The 23,492-nt window shown below is 40.2% G+C and overlaps 1 protein-coding gene across 7 annotated transcripts in view; it reads left to right on the top strand.

Moving 5' to 3' along the window:
• The window catches only part of ASH1L (ASH1 like histone lysine methyltransferase), a 227,669-nt gene that overhangs the window by 37,434 nt on the left and 166,743 nt on the right, over nucleotides 1-23,492 (top strand). For all 7 annotated transcript variants that reach the window (XM_063604700.1, XM_063604699.1, XM_063604702.1 and 4 more), the window contains one exon: nucleotides 3,849-4,367. In XM_063604700.1, the coding sequence (XP_063460770.1) occupies nucleotides 3,948-4,367 (420 nt within the window). In that variant the 5' untranslated portion in view covers nucleotides 3,849-3,947. The remainder of the gene's footprint in view (nucleotides 1-3,848; nucleotides 4,368-23,492) is intronic.

Here is a 23,492-nt window from a genome sequence, read left to right on the forward strand (position 1 = left end):
AAGCCCATTAATACTTCTGCATTGTAATTTATCATTATTCATGGAAATTAGGGTAATTAAGACTAAAATGGGTCCGTGTCAAGTTTTATCACTAGGTTTTGAAAAAACTTGGATTTCAGAGTTTTTTGGACTTCAGGATTGTGAGCCCATCATGGAGAAGATAGGACTTTGTACTTTTTATTTTTTGTTTTAGAGTTTATTTTTTTAATTTACTTTTTGAGATAGGGTCTCGCTCTGTTGCCCGGGCTGGAGTCCAGTGGCATGAACATGGCTCACTGCAGCCTCGATTTCCTAGGCTGCAGCCATCTTCTTGCCTCATCCTCCTGAGTAGCTGGGACTATAGGTGTGCACCACCATGCTGGGCTAATTTTTTATTTTTTGTAGAGAGAGGGTCTTGCTGTGTTTGCTAGACTGGTCTCAAACTCTTAAGCTCAAGTGATCTTCCTGCCTTAGCCTTCCAAAGTGCCAGTAATACAGGCGTGAGCCACCGTGCCCAGGCAGGATTTGAACTTTTAAAATTATTATTTATTTTTAAAAAAACATTTGGGCTATTTTAATTACTTTTTATACACAGCATTTTATTATTTATTTTTTCTCCCTTCCCTAATTATGTATTTATTTTTTTGAGACAGGGTCTTGCTCTGTTGCCCAAGCTAGAGTGTGGTGGTACAATCACGGCTCAGTGTAACCTCAACTTCCTGGGCTCCAGCCATCTTCCCACCTCAGCCTCTTGAGTGGCTGGGATTATAGGCACATGACACCACACACCTGGCTAATTTTTTATTTTTGTAGAGATGAGGTCTCACTGTGTTGTCCATGCTGGCTTTGAACTCCTGGGCTAAAGCGATCCTCCCACTTTAGTCTCCCAAAGTGCTGGGATTGTAGGTGCGAGCTACTGTGCACAGCTAACTTTGTACTTTTTTTTTTTTTTTTTGGGGACGGAGTCTTGCTTTGTTGCCCAGGCTGGAGTGCAGTGGCACAATCTCGGCTCACTGCAAGCTCTGCCTCCCGGATTCACGCCATTCTCCTGCCTCAGCCTTCCGAGTAGCTAGGACTACAGGCGCCCGCCACCACGCCTGGTTAATTTTTGTATTTTTTTTTAAAAGATGGGGTTTCACCGTGTTAGCTAGGATGGTCTCGATCTCCTGACCTCCTGATCCGCCCCGTCAGCCTCCCAAAGTGCTGGGATTACAGGCATGAGCCACCATGCCCAGCCTACTTTGTATGTTTAAAGGGAGAGTGTGTATGTTTATATGACACATAAGCAGAAATGAACATGATTTGTTAGGGACAGTAAAGAAAAGTGAATTGACTAAATGATAGTGGGTGTGTGTTGGGAAGTAAAGATAAACAAGTTTGAATAGTTAGAGGAGAGTGAGATTATTAAAAGCCTTGAATGCCATTGTGAAATGTTAATACATGAAATGGTAGACAAGAATCATCAGAGTGAAATGATTGGAAGATTAGTTTTCCAGCTGTTTATATGATTGAATGGAGCAATAACAAGCTAAGGAGTTACCCAATCGGCCAATATTTGTTGAGTACTTATAAACACTGCTGCTGCTCCTACTACTACTAAAGTATTGGCACCTTTTTTTTTCTTGCTCTGTCACCTGGCCTGGAGTGCAATGGCATGATCTTGGCTCACTGCAACCTCCGCCTGCCAGGTTCAAGTGATTCTCATGCCTCAGCCTCCTGAGTAGTTGGAATTACAGGCACCTGCCACCACACTCAGCTGATTTTTGTACTTTTAGTAGAGACGGGTTTCGACATGTTGACCAGGCTAGACTCGAACTCGTGACCTCAAGTGATGCACCTGCCTTGGCCCCGCAAGGTGCTGAGAGTACAGGCATGAGACACCATACCCGGCCAGTACCTTTTATTGAGCCCTCGCTATGTGCCAGTGATTGGGCGAGGTATTTTACTTACATTCCTTGTAGAAGTCATAAGACAACTATTTATTTTTTCCCTTGAGACAGGGTCTTGCCCTGTTGCCCAGGTTGGAGTGCAGTGGCTTGATCACAGCTCACTGCAGCCTCGACCTTCAAGGTTCAAGTGATCTCCCACCTCAGTCTCCTGAGAGCTGGGACTACAGGTGTGTGCCATCACACCCTGCTAATTTTTGTACTTTTTTAGAGACAGGATTTTGCCATGTTGCCCAGTCTGGTCTCAAACTCCTGGGCTCAAAGAGTCCACCCACCTCAGCCCCTGAAAGTGCTGGGATTATAGGTGTGAGCCACCATGCCTGGCCAAGAATCTTACTCTCTTGTTGTAATGAAAAGTCTCAGGGCACATCGTTTAAAATATTCTACTTCATAAATGGAACTTTCTAAGGGACAAGATGTTCTCCATTTTCCAGATACTAGTTCTAGATCTTGAGTCAGACATATGTTTGACATGAAGACTAGTCTGTCAGTCTTCAAGAATACTGACTTGTTTTGTTTTGGTTTTATTAATATATTCACTAGTCTCTGGCTGGGCACGGTGGCTCACACCTGTAATCCCAGCACTTTGGGAGGCTAAGGCAGGCGGATCACCTGAGGTCAGGCGTTCAAGACCAACCTGGCCAACATGGTGAAACCCTGTCTCTACTAAAAATACAAAAATTAGCCGGGTGAGTATGGTGACTTGTGCCTGTAATGCCAGCTACTCGGGAAGCTGAGGCAGGAGAATCTCTTGAACCCAGGAGACGCAGGTTGCAGTGAGCTGAGATCGCGCCACTGCACTCCAGCCTGGGCGACAGAGCGAGACTCCATCTCAAAAAAAAAAAAAAAAATTCACTAATCTCCCTAATGATTTTATGGTAATCTGGTTTCCTGAGGATCTTTATATTTAAAATGGGAGTGCTTTGTGGAGATTCTGAGATTAGGTGTATCACCTATTGTAAAATAATAAATTAGCACGCTAGTTTTAAAACATTTTGTGTATTTGGGGAATTGACACATGCCTACTGAGTATTTGCTATTAGGAAAACTTGTAAAAATAAATTGCTGATTTTTAAGGTTCTTATAACAACAGTGATTATTTGTATAAATATTTGCTTAATGTTTGCCCTTCTCACTAGAGTATAAACCTTAAAATTTAGGAACTGGGTTCATTTTGTTGAATACTGTATTTTCAGAGTGTAGCATGATGCCTGGCATATGATAGATGTTTGGAAATATTTTTTGAATGGACAAGTGAATGATTCAGAGTTGAATTGTATCCTAACAACAAAGATAATATCTGCATAAGTTCCTGCATCAGAGAGTCCTAACCTCAAAAAGCCTGATAATCTCTTCTAAAAGTTTGGAATACTGAAACCAGCCTAAGAGATAATTTAAAAAGAATTTTTATAGGTACATAGCGTGTTTAAATATTTATGGGGTGAACGTGATATGTTGATGCAGGCATACAATGTGTAATAATCACATAGTCAATGGAGTATCAAAAAAAGATGATTTTTTACCTTCAATAAAACTGTAGGAAATAAAAGTGTACTTCAGCAGAAGAGTGGGGAATATATTCTTTTAAAACTGATGAGTGCGAGAATATATGAAGTTATTTTTATTTTAGGCAATGTTTGCTTGACTGTAAGTTTCAGAAGCTTCTTGGTGATTCTTAAATTTGCATTTGCACCATACCACTATGGCTTGTTTATGATATCTGTAGAATGATAAACTTATTCTGAATTTTAAATGTATTTATAACTAAATGGATTTACATCTATTTTGAATTAACATTTCGATCTAACTGTGATTTTTTTTTTGGGTAGTTGTTGACCTCCTTGTCTTCCCCTATACCCATTACTTATGTTAATCAGTAGTTGCCTCTTTTCTGATAAATTTTTGTTATGATCTGTTCTGCAGAGAAAGATGCTGGTTTCGAGTTTTGGAGATCCTTGTTTTTTATGGAACACAGTTCTGTAAAATTTTCATAAGATTCCTTGGCAATAACATACGCTTGTGATGGACCCTAGAAATACTGCTATGTTAGGATTGGGTTCTGATTCCGAAGGTTTTTCAAGAAAGAGTCCTTCTGCCATCAGTACTGGCACAGTGGTCAGTAAGAGAGAAGTAGAGCTAGAAAAAAACACAAAGGAGGAAGAGGACCTTCGCAAACGGAATCGAGAAAGAAACATCGAAGCTGGGAAAGATGATGGTTTGACTGATGCACAGCAACAGTTTTCAGTGAAAGAAACAAACTTTTCAGAGGGAAATTTAAAATTGAAAATTGGCCTCCAGGCTAAGAGAACTAAAAAACCTCCAAAGAACTTGGAGAACTATGTATGTCGACCTGCCATAAAAACAACTATTAAGCACCCAAGGAAAGCACTTAAAAGTGGAAAGATGACGGATGAAAAGAATGAACACTGTCCTTCAAAACGAGTAAGTAGAATTCCTAACAATATGTGGTTATTGACAATATTTTCATTTCCCTATTAATTTTTATCCTATATATGTATTTCCGGGAGTTTGATTTTAATCTTTCTATGTTATTTCCAGATAGTTTGTTTTTGTGAGCCTTAAAATAAGCCCCGAGGCTTGTCAAAGATGTAAGTTAATAGCATAACCATGTATGTATTTGTACTTGTAAAATTATTTTAAAATTTTATTTATTTATTTTTTTGAGATTAAGTTTTGCTCTTGTCGCCCAGGCTGGAGTGCAATGGTGTGATCTCGGCTCATGGCAACCTCTCCCTTCTGGGTTCAAGCAGTTCTCCTGCCTCAGCCTCCTGAGTACCTGGGATTACAGGCACCCACCACCACACCGAGCTAATTTTGTGTTTTTAATAGAGACGGGGTTTCACCATGTTGGCCAGGCTGGTCTCAAACTCCTGACCTCAGGTGATCCGTCCACCTTAGCCTCCCAGAGTGCTGGGATTACAGGCATGAGCCACCACACCTGGCCTATTTATGCAATTTTTAAAGGCAAAACTCCAAAGTGCTGGGATTACAGGTGTAAGCCACTGTGTCTGACCGAAAAAAGAGAAATCTTTATTGAGATATGATTCATATACCATACAGTTCGCCCATTTAAATTCAGTGATTTTTAGGGTATTTCATTATTAGCTTTAAAAATTTATGTGAAATCATTTCTTTCTTTCTTTTTTTTTTTTTTTTTGAGACAGAGTCTTACTCTGTCGCCCAGACTGGAGTGCAGTGGTGCGATCTCGGCTCACCGCAACCTCCGCCTCCCGGGTTCAAGCGATTCTCCTATTCTCCTGCCTCAGCCCCCTGAGTAGCTGGGATTACAGGCGCCCACCACCGCACCCAGCTAATTTTTGTATTTTTAGTAGAGATGAGGTTTCACCATGTTGGCCAGGCTGGTCTCGAACTCCTGACTTCAGGTGATCCACCCACCTCAGCCTCCCAAAGTACTGGGATTACAGGTGTGAGCCACTGCACCCAGCCAAAATAATTTACTTCTAAACCTTTTTCATTATCCCAAATTAAAACTCCATAACCATTAAATAATATCTTACATTTCTTCTGTCTGCAGCGACTGGTAATATCTAATGTACTTGCCGGGCGTGGTAGCTCACGCCTGTAATCCCAGCACTTTGCCATGCTGAGGCAGGTGGATCACCTGAGGACAGGAGTTTGAGAGCAGCGTGGCCAACATGATGAAACCCCGTCTCTACTAAAAATACAAAAAATTAGCCAACCATGATGGCAGGTGCCTGTAATCCCAGCCCTTGGGAGGCTGAGGCAGGAGAATCGCTTGAATCCAGGAGGCAGAGGTTGCAGTGAGCTCAGGTTGCGCCACTGCACTCCAGCCTGGGCAACGAAAGCGAAATTCCATCTCACCCCCCAAAAAATTCTAATGTACTTTTAGCAACTGTAAATTTGCCTATCCTAGCTAACTCATATAGGTGTAATCATACAATATTTGTTATTTTGTGTCTGGCTTATTTCATTTACCAGAATGTCCTCAAGGTGCAACCATGTTGTAGCATGTGCCAAAACTTCATTCCTTTTCATGGCTGAATAATCCATTGTGTGGATATACCACTTTATTTTTATTTATTTATTTATTTATTTTTTGAGTTGGAGTTTCACTCTTGTTGCCCAGGCTGGAGTGCAATGGCGCGATCTCGGCTCACTGCAACCTCCGCCTCCAGGGTTCAAGCAATTCTCCTGCCTCAGCCTCTTGAGTAGCTGGGATTACAGGCGTGTGCCACCATTCCCGGCTAATTTTTGTATTTTTTAGTAGAGATGGGGTTTCTCCATGTTGGTCAGGCTGGTCTCAAACTCCTGTCCTCAGGTGATCCGCCCACCTCTGCTTCCCAAAGTGCTGGGATGACAGGCGTGAGCCACCACACCCAGCCACCATTTTATTTTTTATCCATTCATCTCTTGATGGAATCTTGGTTCACATCCACTATTCGGCTATTGTGAATAATGCTACAGTGAATGTTGCCATACAGTTATCTATTCAAATTCCTGCTTTGAATTTTTGGGTATTTACTTGGGAATAGAATTGCTGGGTCATACGGTAATTATTTATTTAGCGCTTTCAGGAACTGTACACTTTTACGGTGGCTATACTGTTTCATATCCCATCAGCAATGCATGAGTTTTTGATTTCTCTGAGTCTTCATGAGGTTTTCTTAATTTTTCTCCCCTCCCTCCCTCCCTCCATTCCTTCCTTCTTTTCTTTCTTCCTTCCTCTCCCCGTCTCCCCTCTACCTCTCCCGCTCCCTCTCTCTGCCTCTCCCCCTCTCTTCCCTCCCCTTCCTTTTGTTTTCTTCCTTCCCTTCTCTCTCTTTCCTTCCTCCCACCGCCCCCCCACCGCCCCCGTTCTCAAGCTGTAGCACATTGTGGTTTTTGATTTGCATTTTCTTAACGACTAATGATGTTGAACAATTTTTCATGTGCTTATTGGCCATTTGTGTATCTTCTTTGAAGAAATGTTTGTTCAAATTATTTGACTACTTTTGAATTGTGTTTTGTTGTTGAATTGTCCAGGTTCTTCATATAATCTGTATATAGGATTTTAAAAATATTTTCTCTCATTCTGTGGATAGTCTTTTAATTTCCTTTTGTGTCCTCTGATGCAAAAAAAAGTTTTCAATTTTGATGAAAACCGGGTCCAATTTATTTTTTCCTTTATTACCTGTATTATTAGTGTCATAGCCTAGAAATCACTGCCAAATCCAATGTTGTGAAAGTCTTCACCCTATGTTTTCCTGAGGGTTTTATCGTTTTAGCTCTTATGTTTAGATCTGTGATCCGTTTTGTATTTAAGTTTTGTATATGGTTTAAAGTAAGGGTCCAGCTTCATTCCTTTACATGATATTCAGTTTTCTCAGCATCATTTCTTGAAGAGAGTATCTTTTCTTCATTGAATGGTTTTGGCAACTTTGTTAAAGAAATTATTGGCCATATATGTGAGAGTTTATTTTAGGACTCTTCCTTTCCATTCCATTGGTCCATATGTCTGTCTTTCTGCAAGTACCACACTGTTTTCATTACTGTAGCTTTGTAGTAAGTTCTTTGTTTGTTTGTTTGTTTGTTTTAGATGGAGTCTTACTCTGTCGCCCAGGCTGGAGTACAGTGGCATGATCTCGGCTTGAGACCGCAGCCTCTGCCTCCTGGGTTCAAGTGATTCTCCTGCCTCCTGCCTCAGCCTCCCTCCCAAGTAGCTGAGATTACAGGTGCCTGCTACCACGCCCGGCTAGTTTTTGTACTTTTAGTAGAGACAGGGTTTCACCATGTTGGCCAGGCTGGTCTCAAACTCCTGAGCTCAAATGATCTGCCTGCCTCGGCCTCCCATAATGCTGGGATTACAGGTGTGAGCCACCGTGCCCTTCCTGTTTGTTTTTAAAGAGAGAGGGTCTTGCTCCGTCATCCAGGCTACGCTACTCACTGCAACCTCAAACTCCTGGGCTCAAGTGATCCTCCTGCCTTGGTCTCCCAAAGTGATGGGATTATAAGCATGAGCCATCATGGCTGGCCTGTAGTAAATTGAAGTCAGAAAGTGTGAGTCTTCCAACTTTGTTATTTTTCAAAATTGTTTTGGCTATTTGGGGTTCCTTGAGATTCCATATGGATTTTAGGATGGGGTTTTCTGTTTCTTTAAACAATAATGTTGGGATTTTGATAGAAATTACATTGAATCTACAGATCACTTTAGGTAGTGTTGTCATCTTAATATGAAGTCTTGAAATCCAGGAATGTGGGATGTCTTTTGTTTATTTAAGATTTCCTTAATTTCTTTCAGCAATATTTTATAAAATTTGTGGTGTTCAAGCCTTTCACCTCCTTAAATTTATTCCTGTGTATTTTATTTTTTGATGCTATTGCAACCAGAATTGTTTTAAATTTACTTTTCAGATTGCTCATTGTAAATATATAGAAATACAACTAGTTTTTTTAATTATTATTTTTAATTTTTTTTTAGAGACAGGGTCTTGCTGCCCATGCTGGAGGGGCAGTGGCATTGCTCATTGTAGCCCCAAACTCCTGGACTCAAGCAATCTTCCTGCCTTAGCCTCCTTTTGTTTATTTTAATAAAAAAAATTATTTTTGTAGAGATGGGGTCTTGCTGTTTTGCCCAAGCTGGTCTTGAACTTCTGACCTCAATGATCCTCCTTCCCTGGCCTCCCAAAGTGATGGGATTACAGGTGTGAGCCACTGTGTTGGCCACAACTGATTTTGGCATGTAGGTTTTGTATCCTGCAACTTTGCTGAATTCATTTATTAGCTTGAACAATTTGTTGATGTTTTAGGGTTTTCTACATATAAAACTGTGTCGTCTGCCAACAGAGATAATTCAGTATTTTAATATATGCCTCAGGTATTTCTTACATTCCAGCAGATTGGGAAACACTAGGTTTACTTACTGTGAAATGAGAGTAGGTTATTTTCTGTTCAGTGAGTTAGCTACTGAAAATAGTGTTCTTTTGTCTACTGAAATATTATATATAATTTTTTTCATATTTTTAAAATTATAAACTCCCAATGGCCATTACTGAATAGGTTACATATAGTGTTTTGAATGTGGTCAAGCAACCTCTTTAGTGGTCCTTACCGGTAGAAGAACTTAAACAACTAGTATACTGAAAGTAGTAGTTGCTGGTACTATAGCAGGAAGACAAAAGAAGAGGAAAACAGAACGATAGAAGGCAGTGTAAGAAACAAGAGGAAAGGATGATGATAAAGTGCCATCAGGCTACCTCAAAGGATAAAGTTTTCTGTCCATAATCCATGCTAGTATAGTATGTAGGCTAATCTCCGAGTTATATTGATATATATGTATATATAGGTTGGTGCAAAAGTAATTGCAGTTTTGGGCCATGCTTTTTTTTTTTTTTTTTTTTAAGGCAGAGTCTCCTTTTGTTGCCTAGGCTGGAGTGGAGTGCAGTGGCTTGATCTCGGCTCACTGCAGCCTCCGCCTCCTGGGTTAAGGCAATTCTCTTGCCTCAGCCTCCTGAGTAGCTGGGATTACAGGTGCTTGCCACCATACCTGGCTAATTTTTGTATTTTTAGTAGAGATGAGGTTTCACCATGTTGGCCAGGATGGTCTCGAATTCCTGACCTCAGGTGATTCGCCTGCCTCAGTCTTCCAAAGTGCTGGGATTATAGGAGTGAGTCCCTGTGTCCGGCCATTGACCATGAATTTTAAAATCATTATAACTAGGCTCAAACACATCTTTATTAATCAAAATAGGAACCATTACAATAAAAGTTTGTGCCAAAAAGAAATCAGTTTGTTTAATCCTGTAGCATAAAAATCTGTGCTTCTGGATTCAACAAACTCTTGGGAAGGATTTTATGCATCCTGCTGGTTGTGGAAGCTGTTTCCCTGCAAAAAATTGTTGAGATGCTTGAAGAAGTGGTAGCTGGTTGACGAGAGGTCGGTTGAATATGTCAGGTGAGGCAAAACTTAGTAGTCCAATTCGTCCAACTTTTGAAGCATTGATTGTGTGACATGTAGTCAGGCGTTGTCCTGGAGAAGAATTGGGCTCTTTTTGTTGATCAGTGCTGGCGGCAGGCATTGCAGTTTTTGGTACATCTCATCAATTTGCTGAGCATACGTCTCAGATGTAATGGTTTCGCTGGCATTTGGAAAGTTATAGTGGATCAGACTGGCAGCAGACCACCAAACGGTGACCATGACCTTTTTTGGTGCAAGTTTGGCTTTGAAAAGTGCTTTGGAGCTTCTTCTGGGTCCAACCACTGATCTGGTTGTTGCCGGTTGTCATATAAAATCCACTTTTTGTCACACATCACAGTCTGAGAAATTTTTCCTTGTTGGTGTGTAAAATGCCAAATGACTGTAGAATGGTTGAAGTTGCCGAGTTCCTCGGCAACTTCTCGTGTAGTTAAAAGAGGATCAGTTTCGATGATTGCTCTCAGTTGTTGTGAGCTTCTGACAGCCAGCCACTGTGCTTCTTATCTTCAAGGCTCTTACCTCCTTTGCAAAACTTCCTGAACCACCGCTGTACTGTACATTCATTAGCAGTTCCTGGGCCGAATGCGTTGTTGATGTTGCAAATCGTCTCCACTGCTTTATGACCCATTTTAAACCCAAATAAGAAGATCGCTTGAATTTGCTTTTAGTCTAACATTTCCATAGTCTAAAATAAATATAAATATAAAATAAACAGCAAGTAATCATTAGCAAAAAAACATAAAGTGAGAAATGCGCATTAAAATGATATATAACATAACCACATTTAAGAACGTATTCCAATATCAAGTGGCAAATTTCAACAGTGCAAAAACTGTAGTTACTTTTACACTGGTATTACCTGTTTTATTTATAGTTTATAACAATTATATAGTTTTAAAAAATAAATGTGTGTATATGTATGTATATGCGTATATATAAACTGTGGTAGGCTGCATATAACCTGAACTTTTTCCATTTTAACCATTTGTAAGTGTATAATTTTGTGGCATTAGGTAGATGCACTTTTTGTGCAACCATGCCCACCCACCAGCTCTGGATCTTTTTTTGACATTTTCCAGCTGACACTCTATTAACTCTTCATTCTCCCTCCTGCAGCCCCTAGCGAAACCACTATTCTACTTTCTGTCTTTGAATTTGACTACTGTAATTACCACATATAAGTAGAATCATACAATATTTGTCCTTAGGTAACTGCCTTATTTCCCTTAGCATAATGTCCTCAAGGTTGCCCATCTTGGAGTATGTCAGAGTTGCTTTCGTTTTTAAGGCTGAATAATATTCCAGTGTATGTATATACCAAATTTTGTTCATTCTATGGATATGTCAGATTCAGAAGCTGTTCGTGAATTTTTAGGTTAATGTGATTGTCAACTATTAATTTCTAGATTTGTTCAGCTATTACTTTTCTGGGTAGTATTTTACTAGATAAGTTAATCTAGTCCATCTATGGATGGCCACTGGTATTGCTTCCAGCTTTTAACAGTTGTGACTAATGCTGAACATGTGTGTAGAAATATCTGAGTCCCTGCTTTCACGTCTTTTGGGTATGTATATATGTGGAAGTGGAATTTTTGGTCGTATTGCAATTTTTTTGGTAAGAGATTGGGTGTCGCTGTGTCACCCAGGCTGGACATTGTAATTCTTTTTTTTTTTTTTTGATACAGGATCTCACTCCTGTTGCCCTGGCTGGAGTGCAGTGGCATAATCACAGCTCACTGCAGCCTTGACCTCCTGGGCTCAGATGATTCTGCCATCTCAGCCTCTTGAGTAGACCGGCTACAGGCATGCACAACCACTCCTGGCTCATTTTTTGTATTTTTAGTAGACATGGGGGTTTCACCATGTTGCCCAGGCTGATCTTGAACTCCTGGACAGGCTGGACAGTCTGTCTGTCTCAGCCTCCCAAAGTGCTAGGATTTACAGATGTGAGCCACTGTGCCTGGCTGGGACATTATAATTCTATGTTTAATTTTTTGAAAGAATTACCATACTGTTTTCCACAGGGGCTGTACAATTTTACATTCCCACCAGGAACTCACAAGTATTCTGGTTCTTTCACATCCTCGGTAACAGTTATTCTGTATTTTTAAAAAATTATAGCCATCCTAATGTGTAGGAGTTACTCATTATATTTATAATTTATTATTATATATCTATAGTTTTGTTTGTTTGAGACAGCATCTTGCTATTGCCTAGGTTGGAGTGCAGTGATGTGATTAGGCTCACTGTAGCCTTGACCTTGACCTCCTGGGCTCAAGCAATCCTACCGCCTCAGCCTCCCAAGAAGCCGCGGCTACAGGTGTGTGCCACCACACTTCTAATATTTTTATATTTTGTAGAAATGTTGCTCCTTATGTTGCCCAGGCTGGTCTTGAAATCCTGGGCTCAAGTGATCCTCCCATCTCAGCCCCCCAAAGTGCTGGGATTACAAGGTGTCAGCCACCGTGCCAGTGAGCCACTGTGCCCAGCTTGATATGTGTTTTTTTTTTTTTTTTTTTTAAAAACATAAGACTAATCGCAGCACTTTGGGAGGCCGAGGCGGGTGGATCACTTGAGGTCAGGAATTTGAGACCAGCCTGAACAATATGGTGAAACCCCATCTCTACTAAAAATACAAAAATTAGCTGGGTGTGGTGGTGAGCACCTATGCCCCCAGCTACTCAGGAGGCTGAAGCAAGAGAAGCTCTTGAACCCAGGAGGTGGAGGTTGCAGTGAGCCGAGATCACACTACTGCACCCCTGCCTGAGTCACAGAGTGAGACTCCATCTCAAAAAAAAAAAAAAGTCTAAGATCCTTTGCCTTTCTTTTTTTTTAAAAGACAGAGTCTCACTCTGTCACCCAGGCTCGCGTGCAGTGGCGTGATCTCGGCTTACTGCAACCTCTGCTGCCCAGGTTCAAGCCATTCTCCTGCCTCAGCCTCCCGAGTAGCTGGGATTACAGGTGCATGCCACCACGCCCTGTGCTGCGCCTGGCGGATCTTTTGCCTTTCTACTTTATCTTCAGTACTCCAAAAGAAGCAGCCCTGAAGGGGAACTCCTATTGAGATTGTGATAAAGGATTGTGATAAAGGATAGTATTTTCTCCTTTACTGACCATAGGGAAATAAGAGAATAAGAAACAATCTTGGCTGGGCACAGTGGCTCACACCTGTAATCCCAGCACTTTGGGAGACCCAGGCGGGTGGATCACCTGAGGTCAGGAGTTCGAGACCAGCCTGACCAGCATGGAGAAACCCTGTCTCTACTAAAAATACAAAAAATTAGCCGGGCGTGGTGGTGCATGCCTGTAATCCCAGCTACTTGGGAGGCTGAGACAGGAGAATCGCTTGAACCCAGGAGGAAGAGGTTGTAGTGAGCCGAGATCCCGGCATTGCACTCCAGCATGGGCAACAAGAGCAAAACTCCATCTCAGAAAAGAAAGAAACAATCTTGCCGGGCGTGGTGGCTCACCCCTGTAATCCCAGCAGTTTAGGAGGCCAAGGTGGGTGGATCACAAGGTCAAGAGATCGAGACTATGCTGGCCAACATGGTGAAACTCTGTCTCTACTAAAAATACAGAAATTAGCTGGGTGTGGTGGCTCACGCCTGTAGTCCCAGTGACTCAGGAGGCTGAGGCAGGAGAATCACTTCAGCCCGGGAGGGGGAGGCTGCAGTGAGCCAAGATTGCGCCACTGCACTCCACCCTGTCTCAAAAACAAACAAACAAACAAGAAACAGTCTTGGTTTGTTCATGAAAGAATCTTGATTTGTTTGTGTCCTACTCTTAATTTTAATACCTTGTTAAGGAATAAGTGACAGTGGATTGAAGTTTGGAAAGTCTCCAGAGAGGGAATAAAACCTCAGAATCTCCTGAGAGATCTAGAAAAACATTGTTAAGTATATCAAACTGCAATGATCCCTGTGGGAATTTTGTAGTTTCAGTGTAGTGAAGATGGCTAATGAATTAGACTCAAAAATAGAATGCCACATTTAGATTACTGTTCTAATGTTTCTTTGCATAAACTTTGGTTCCAGTGAGTTCTTAACTGTGGTGGTGTTTTGCAAACAAAGGGAAACCTGAAGACATTTTCAGTATATTCGTCTTCTTTATTTTCTTTAAGAAAAGGTTATTCTGCTTGATGATTTATGTATCACATATCATGGATGGTTAATGCATAGTATGTTATGTCATATTTCATACTTTTATTACTTGGAAATTTTTATTTTAAAATGTCAGGCTCATATTTGAGGTTCAAAAGTTGAGAATTTTTAGGTTAATAACGATTTTCAACTGTCAATTTCTAGATTTGTTCAGGTGTCATTTTTCTGGGTAATATTTTGCTATATAAAAGTTAATTATCTAATCAGTTTACTTTCAGTGAAAATTTTTGTTCTGTATATGTTTACTGTGGCTTCCATCAGCCTATTTTAGTTAAAAAACAAGACTTAATTTTAGCTGGGTAGTCTGGGCGACAGAGCGAGATCCTGTCTCAAAAAAAAGAAAAATGTGTTTTCAGGTTCATCTTCGCTTGGAGAATCATATCACATTAAGAATAAATTGTTGGGAATCAAAGTTGGTACAAAGAAACTTCCAGAAGAGTAACTCCAACATTGCTATCTTTGGTATCTTCCAGAAACATATTTGCACTTACAAACCAGTATGCATCCCCTACATACATGTTCTTTCTCCATTTTAAAATGTAAATAGTAGCACACTGTACCTACTGCTCTGTATCTTTTTTCTATTAAATAGTATATACTAAAGATTTTTCCATAACAAGACTATGAGAACTTCTTTAGCCCTTGGAAATGTGGCTTATATAATTTTTTTTTTTTTTTTTTTTTTTTGAGGCAGCCTTGCTCTGTCGTCCAGGCTTGAGTGCAGTGGTGCGATCTCGGCTCACTGCAACCTCCGCCTCCCAGGTTCAAGCTTTTGTCTTGCCTCAGCCTCTTGAGTAGCTGGGATTACAGGTGTGCACCACCACGCCCGGGTAATTTTTGTATTTTTAGTAGAGACAGGGTTTCTCCAAATTGGTCAGGCTGGTCTCGAACTCTTGACCTTGTGATCAGTCCGCCTCAGCCTCTCAAAGTGCTGGGATTATAGGCACGAGCCGCTGCGCCCAGCATATAATTTTCTTTTTCCAGTTTGTTATTTGTCTTTAGACTTTGGTTATGTTATTTTGCCATGCAGAAATATTTAGCTTTTTACCTGATGTAATTTATAAATCTTTTTAAGGCTTCTGGATTTTTGACGTGTCATTAGAAAGACCTTCTTCCTTCGAAGTTTATAAAAGATTTCCTTATGTTGTTTTGCAGATCTTTGTAGTGTTTTGTTTTTTAACATATAAATCCTTGATCCATTTGGAGTTTGTTATGGTTTATGAGTTATGGTTCCAAATTTATCTCTTTCCAAATGGCTACATGGTTGTCCCAACACTTATTATTATTATTATTATCATTTGAGATGGAGTCTCGCTCTGTCGCCCAGGCTGGAGTGCAGTGGTGCAATCTCGGCTCACTGCAACCTCTGCCTCCTGGGTTCAAGCAGTTCTTCTGCCTCAGCCTCCTGAGTAGCTGGGATTAGAGACACACGCCATCATGCCCAGCTAATTTTTGTATTTTTAGTAGAGACAGGCTTTCCTCATGTTGGTCAGGCTGGTCTCGAACTCCTAACCTCAGGTGATCGGCCTGCTTTGGCCTCCCAAAGTGCTGGGGATTATAGGTGTGAGCCACCGAGCCCGGCCTCAACACTATTTTTAAGAAGTCCATCTTTACTTCTCTGATTTGAGAGGCTGCTTTGTCATACACTGAATTTCTTTATGTACTTGGTTCTAGTCTGGTTTTCCTTTTAGTATCAATGATGTTTCTGTTTATTTACATTTTTTGTTTGTTTATTTTTAAGAGTCTGAGTCTTGTCTTTTTTAACCAGGCTGTGGTGCGGTGGTGTGATCATAGCTCACTGTAACCTTGAACTCCTGGGGATCATCCTGGGGATCAAGCTATCTTCCTGTCCCAGCCTGGCAAATCATTAGGATTACAGGTGTGAGCCATGGCACCTGGCCACCATGATACAGTTTTAAGTATTTTGTTTTATAGGTAGGACTAATCCATCCTCCTCACTTGTATTTTAGTGTGCTCCCTGTACTTTTGCCTATTAATTTATAAACAATGTAATTTCAGTGAAAATAATTTTTTTTTCTAGAATGTGGCTGATTATAAAGCTTATCTGTGGTTGAATTTGGAGCCTAATTTGATGATGACTACTTTGAGAGGCTTTGACTTTAGTTTTCCAGGAGTTAGGGTACGTTACTGACACCTTTCCTGGGGTCTCTATTTTGCCCCTAGCGCATGACTTGATGCACTTACCCACTGTATTATTGTGCCTATTTAGGTCAGCCCTTTTTATTCTTTTCTTTTGGTCCTGTTGGAGCTTCTTCTTACTCCTATGAGGCAGCAGTGTAAGAAACGTATTTTATGCTGGTTTGAGTTATTTTGTTGTAATAGAAGACTCTTCACAGTATTTAGCCTAGCATATTGCTCTAAGTAGAAAGCCCCTGATTGTTTTATAAGAAATAATGTTCATTATTTTATTTTTACTTTTGAGACTAGAGTCTCACTGTGTCATACAGGCTGGAGTGCAGTGGTGCAATCTTGGCTCACTGCAATCTCCGCCTTCTGGGGTTCAAGTGATTCTTGTGCCTCAGCCTCCTGAGTAGCTGGGATTACAGGTGAATGCCATCATGTCTGGCTAATTTTTGTATTTTTAGTAGAGATGGGGTTTTGCCATGTTGGCTAGACATGTCTCGAACTCCTGGCCTCAAGTTATCTGCCTGCCTTGACTTCCAAAGTGCTAGGATTACAGGCATGAGCCACCATGCTTGGACTCATTATTAATTTTATAGCAGGTTTTCCTGTTTTCTTTTTTCCTCCCAAGTGGAAAGAAAAACTTTCTTGTAATTTTTCTCTAAAAATTTATGTTTGGCTTTGATGCAGTTACATGTGGTGTCTGCCATTTCATAAGCTGTCAGAATGGTACATTCATTTTTCTACAGCAGTATTTTAGAAAGTGAAAGTAGAGATGGAAGTCACAATATTTACTTGTATTTATCGCACAGTAACTTAAAAGGAGATGGAGCAATGGTACATTTCTTTCCAGCATTTAAAGAAAATTCCGTTTTTGGAGTTATATAATACGTGATTGTAGTTCATTTAGTATGCTTAGCCAAAAAAAAAAAAAAAGTCAAGTATACAAGCTTGCAATAAAAAGTTCTACTATATTAGGAAGTCAGAGTTGAGGAGGTACACAAAGGCATTTTGGCAAAAATGCACAAATGGTGGATACATAACCTTTTTAAAGAGACACTGTCTTCTTCTAAAGAGGCAGTCTGTTGCCCAAGGCTGTGCAGTGGCATGATCATGGTTCACAGCAGTCTTGGCTCCCATGGGCTCAGGTGATCCTCCCATCTCAGCTTCCGGAATCACTAGGACCACAGGTGTGTGCCACCGCACTTGGCTAATTTTATTTTATTTTTTGTAGAGACAGTGTCTTGTTGTGTTGCCCAGGCTGTTCTCGAACTCCTGTGCTGAATCGATCCTCCTGCCTTGTTCTCCCAACATGCTGGGATTACAGGCGTGAGCCACTGCATTTGGTCATATCATTATACCATGTCTCATGATTATGATGAGCAGATTACGTATTAGTCAAATAGCATTGAAATTTGGTGCTTTGTTGACTAACATTTTTGTCATTGGATAGTTTATTTGATGTTACTTTAGTCTAGATGAGTGGATTTCATGAGCACAATGAATTACAAGTAAAATGTATAGCCATAATTATAATTTCCAGTCCAAAAATGGTTTTCTGTTTAGAAAAGAAAATTCTATGCCATCTTAATAGATTTAAGAAGCAGTTCGTTGAAGAAATAATTTTGAATTTCAGTGAAGCGTTTTTTTTTTTTTTTTTGAGACGGAGTTTTGCTCTTGTTGGCCAGGCTGGAGTGCCATGGCGCGATCTCGGCACACCGCAACCTCCACCTCCTGGGTTCAAGTGATTCTCCTGCCTCAGCCTCCCGAGTAGCTGGCATTACAGGCACGCACCACCATGTCTGGCTAATTTTGTATTTTTAATAGACAGGGTTTCTCCATGTTGGTCAGGCTCGTTTCGAACTCCTGACCTCAGGTGACCTGCCCACCTTGGCCTCCCAAAGTGCTGGGATTACAGGCGTGAGCCACCGCGCCTGGCCTAAGTGATTTTTTTGGAGAATTATTATTACTTTTTAAATAAAATTTGATAAAGTTAAATATTTTTCTTTTTTGTAGAAACAGTCTGGCTATGTTGGCCAGGCTGGTCTTGAACTCCTGGGGTCAAACGATCCTCCTACCTCAGCCTCTCAAAGTGCTAGGATTACAGGTGTGAGCCACCATACCCGGCTGAGAATTATTAAAACCCACATGAATCCAAGTATTAGACTTAAAGCCTGTCCTGGAATTTAAAATTTTATAATGCTATATAACTGGTAGATTAATGTTTCTTTTTCTTTTTTTTATTTGAGATGGAGTCTCGGTCCATTGCCCAGGCAGTTCAGTGGCATAATCTTGGCCACACTGCAGCCTCCACCTCCCAGGTTCAAGCAGTTTTCCCACCTCAGCCTCCCAGGTAGCTGGTACTACAGGCACACGCCACCATGCCTGGCTAATTTTTGTATTTTTAGTAGAGACGGGGTTTTGCTGTGTTGGCCAGGCTAATCTTGAACTCCTAACCTCAGGTGATCCACCCACTTCGGCCTCCCAAAGTGCTAGGATTACAGGCGTGAGCCACCGTGCCCAGCCTAATGTTGTTTCTTAAATAAGAAAAATGGATAATAATAGTGCCTTAGTTCTTGCTCAGTAGAGATTATTTGCCTGGCAGTTTTTAAAGTGCTGCAAACAAGTTCCAATTATTTTGAAATAGGGTTTTTGGAAAAAAATTGGTTTGACATTACCTAGGTTTTGGATTTTTTTCCTTTGTATTTGTTAGATAATAATAGTGTATTAACATATACATCAAGGAATACTATGCAGCCATAAAAAAGAATGAGTTCATGTCATTTGTAGGAACATAGATGAAGCTGGAAACCATCATTCTGAGCAAACTGTTGCAAGGGCAGAAAACCAAACACTGCATGTTCTTACTCATAGGTGGGAATTGAACAATGAAAACACTTGGCCACAGGGTGGGAAACATCACACATCGGGGCCTGTCATGTGGTGGGGGCAGGGGGGAGGGATAGCATTAGTAGATATACCTAATGTAAATGACGAGTTAATGGGTGCAGCACACCAACATGGCACAGGTATACATATGTAACAAACCTGCACGTTGTACACATGTACCCTATAACTTAAAGTATAATAAAAAATAATGATAAATAATAATAGTGTGTTAGGTTTTCTAGATAATAATAGTTCCTTTAAATTATACCCTATTTTAAGTTAGCCCAGTTTTCTATAAAATGTATATATTTTAAATTGAGATATAATTCAAATACCGTAAAATTTATCCTTTTAAAATGTGCAGTTGTGTTTTTAGTATATTCAGTATGTTAAGTGTATACAGAGTTACAAAACCATTATTAATAATTTTAAACATTGTCATCTTAATAAACATTTTCATCTTAAATTTGTATCTTTCGTGTGCCCTTTACACTTAAAATAACTGATCAAAAGGACTAATATTTTGATTTATACTTTCACAAAGGAGGTTACAGTTTTATATCACTTAACTTTGCCCATAGTCTCTAGTGCAGAGTCACAACATTCTTTGATTAGTTTTTCCATGTGCTGTAAAAAAAAATTATGCTATGACATGATAACTGCCATGATAGAAATACATACGGAGTGTATATGTGAATCGCAGAATCATTGGAGAAGGTGGTGAGCAAGAGAATATGCAAAGAAGGGCTCATGCTTAAAATTAGGTGTTGACAACTTTGTCAGAATTTGCTGGAAAGAGAAAGGCTTTTGGGACAAAGTAAATAATAAAGGGAAAATGCACACTTAGGATGTCTCACAGGGTTTTCTCAGTTGTGCTGTAAAACAAGAATTTGACAGTTCTTTACTGTAGGTAAATACTAAGAAAATATAAATAATGAGGCCGGGCGCAGTGGAAAAAAACAAAAAGAATTGCACGACCATACTTATTTTTTCTTAGGATTTTTCTTTGGTTGTTTGTTTGTTTGTTTGTTTTTAAGTTTGTGGTCCTACTTTGTAGTAGGATTCCTCTTAGAGGAAAAATTAAAAGATAAAACCACTTTTTTGGACTATTTTTCTGTTTCAGAAATTTGGGTTTGCTTTTTTAAGTAGGGGCCCTGTCATTTATAGCTGTAATGGTAAATCTTTTTTTTTTTTTTGAGATGGAGTTTCAGTCTTGGTTGCCCAGGCTGGAGACAATGGTGTTATCTCAGCTCACTGCAACCTCTGCCTCCCGGGTTCAAGCGATTCTCCTGCCTCAGCCTCCCGAGTAGCTGGGATTACAGTTGTGCGGCACCATGCCTGGCTAATTTTTGTATTTTTAGTAGAGACGTGGTTTCACCATGTTGGTCAGGCTGGTCTTGAACTCCTGACCTCAGGTGATCAGCCTGCCTTGGCCTCCCAAAGTGCTGGGATTACAGGCCTGAGCCACCGCGCCCAGCCAGTAAATACTAACAAAGTCAGATAAGTACCTGACTTTTATTTTACAAATATGTGCATAATTAATAGTGAACTACCCTGGTCTTCATGAGAGAGTGAAAGTCAAGCTATGTAATATTGGGGCAGATTCGTAGAGCTTCTTTATCTTACAGAACTGCAACAGCAGGTGGCATTAGAGATCAGGTTTAAGGGTGAGTTGCAACGTATTTTTAATAGTTGCCACTATTAGGAAGGGAAGTAACACATATTGGGGATTCAGGGTACAACTGGCAAAGCTCAGCTTGACCCTTGGGTGTTGCTGATCTGTTAGAAGATTCTCCGTATGTGTATATATTTTTTTAAACTAACCACTAAAAAATATAGCAATTAAGAATTACCTTCCAAGAAGAAAGGGAAAATAATGTTTTATGTCTAATACCTACCTTTCCATATCCCAAACTAAACAGTTGAAAAATAAGAGGGTGTCATCCAGGGCCTACTTAATAACCTTTACCTTTTCTTTACAAATGAATGTCATTTTGCACCAGCAAATGCCTTATGTCAAGAGTTATGGGCTGGACATGGTGGCTCCCACCTGTAATCCTAGCACTTAGGGAGGCCAGGGTGGGTGGGTGGCTTGAGCTCAGGAGTTCAAGACCAGTCTGGCAACATGGTGAAACCCCCCTGTACAAAAAATACAAATGTTAGCCAGGCATGGTGGCTTACACCTGTTGTCCCAGCTACTCAGGATGCTGAGGCAGGAGGATCACTTGAGCACAGGAGGTCGAGGCTGCAGTAAGTTGTGTTCATGCCACTGTACTGCAGCCTAGGTGATAGAGAGATGGAGTGGAATATATGATTGGATAAGGACTTACAGGGAAGAGGGTGGTAGTTTACATATTAACTGTGGCTTCCCTGGAACTGCTTAATGTAAATACGGATCTTTCTATAATCTGGATTATGCATACTAATGCTTTAGTTTCTCTAAAATCTATGACCTAAATTGAGAGAATACTGATTATTAAAAGAAGATAATGTCAACAAAGATGTCAGAAATGTTATTAAGGTGAAATTGTAACCAGAACTCACTTTTGAAACAAAACAGGTACTGAACTAGTGTTTATTTTTTAACAGCCAAGTCCTAATTTACTATGTATATTTTACTTTTATTTTTGGAAAACATATCAAAGTATACAAGCTTGCAATAAAAAATTCTACTATATTAGGAAGTCAGAGTTTAGGAGGTACACAAAGGCATTTTGACAAAAATGCACAGATGGTAGATACATACACTAGAATATTTTAGCTATATTGAGTGAAGCTACATTGAATTACTAACATCTGAGGATATATATGAAGGCACAAAAATGATCCTAACATCTTTCTGTAGGATTTGATAGTAACTCTCACAGTAAAAACAGTGAAACAAAATGGCACCTGCTTCTCAGCTTCACTTTTTCATTTCTTAGCAAAATTACTGAGTGTGATTATTGTGTAGTTCCTTGCCTAGTCTTTGATTTTACGGGCTGGGGGCTCCAAAAGATTGCTGAGGAGATCAAAAGCAGATGCTGAAAATTATAAGCCAAGGCAGGGGAGCTTGGTAACCTTTCTTTCTAAGCTGTTTGTTGATTATAACGGTTAGGGCAATTATGAAGGTTAGGAATTATGAAATATGGAAATTCTCCTAAGCATACTTGGTAACTCTTAAAAATTCTATTTGTCTCAACCTCGATAACTAAAATTACCTAAATACATGAGAAAAATTAGAAAAGCAAATTTAATCACTAAATTTCTAAATAAAAAGCAAAAAGGATAAAAAAGTTTCACTGTGCAAGGAGAAAGGAAGGAGGATGAGGGAATGGAAAGACTCAGCTTAGACATCCCCCAATTCTGTGAAATGTTCCCTGAACCTTTCTAGGAGGTTACTCTATCCTCTGTGTTTCCATTGCATATATTTCTGTTTTTAACATATAGCACATTGTATAATAATTATTAATTGATTTCTCTATTTCTTTGGCTCCTTCAGTGTCAGGGTGATCTTCTAAGTTTGTGCTTTTTATGAGCAACACAGAAAATGCTTTAAAAACAGTTCAGTAAGACTGAAGAAAAGATCTGTAAGCATAAAACAAATACCATCATCATTACCAAAAATACAATGCTTAAAATATAGCTTGAGAATGTGAATATTTATTTCCTTATTCCTAAGATTTTGCTTTTAAATACACTATCTGCCGGGCGCGGTGGCTCATGCCTGTAATCCCAGCACTTTGGGAGGCCAAGGCGGGCGAATCACAAGATCAAGAGATTGAGACTATCCTGGCCAACATGGTGAAACCCCATTTCTACTAAAAATACAAAAAATTAGCTGGGTGTGGTGGTGCGTGCCTATAATCTCAGCTACTTGGGAGGCTGAGGCAGAAGAGTTGCTTGAACCCGGGAGGCGGAGGTTGCAGTGAGCCAAGATCGCGCCATTGCACTCCAGCCCGGATGACAGTGTGAGACTCCGTCTCAAAAAAAAAAAAAAAAAGAAAGAAAAGAAAAGAAAACTGTCATAACTGTATTACTCAAATATTTCCTCTTCTCTCATTTGCTAAAAATATATAGTAAAACTTTCATGCCTATTTAAAACAATCTCTAGGCCGAGTGCAGTGGCTCATGCCTGTAATCCCAGCATTTTGGGAGGTTGAGGCAGGCGGATCATGAGGTCAATAGATCGAGACCATCGTGGCCAACATGGTGAAACCCCGTTTCTACTAAAAATACAAAAGTTAGCTGGGCATGGTGGCATGTGCCTGTAGTCTCAGCTACTTGGGAGGCTGAGGCAGGAGAATCACTTGAACCCGGGAGGTGGAGGTTGCAGTGAGCCGAGATTGCGCCACTGCGCTTCAGCCTGGTGACAGAGCGAGACTCTGTCTCAAAAAAATGAATAAATAAAACAATCTGTAGATTGCTATTTTTAAAAAATTG

Source organism: Pan paniscus, chromosome 1 (genome assembly GCF_029289425.2).
Source record: "Pan paniscus chromosome 1, NHGRI_mPanPan1-v2.0_pri, whole genome shotgun sequence".
Lineage (NCBI taxonomy): Eukaryota > Metazoa > Chordata > Mammalia > Primates > Hominidae > Pan > Pan paniscus.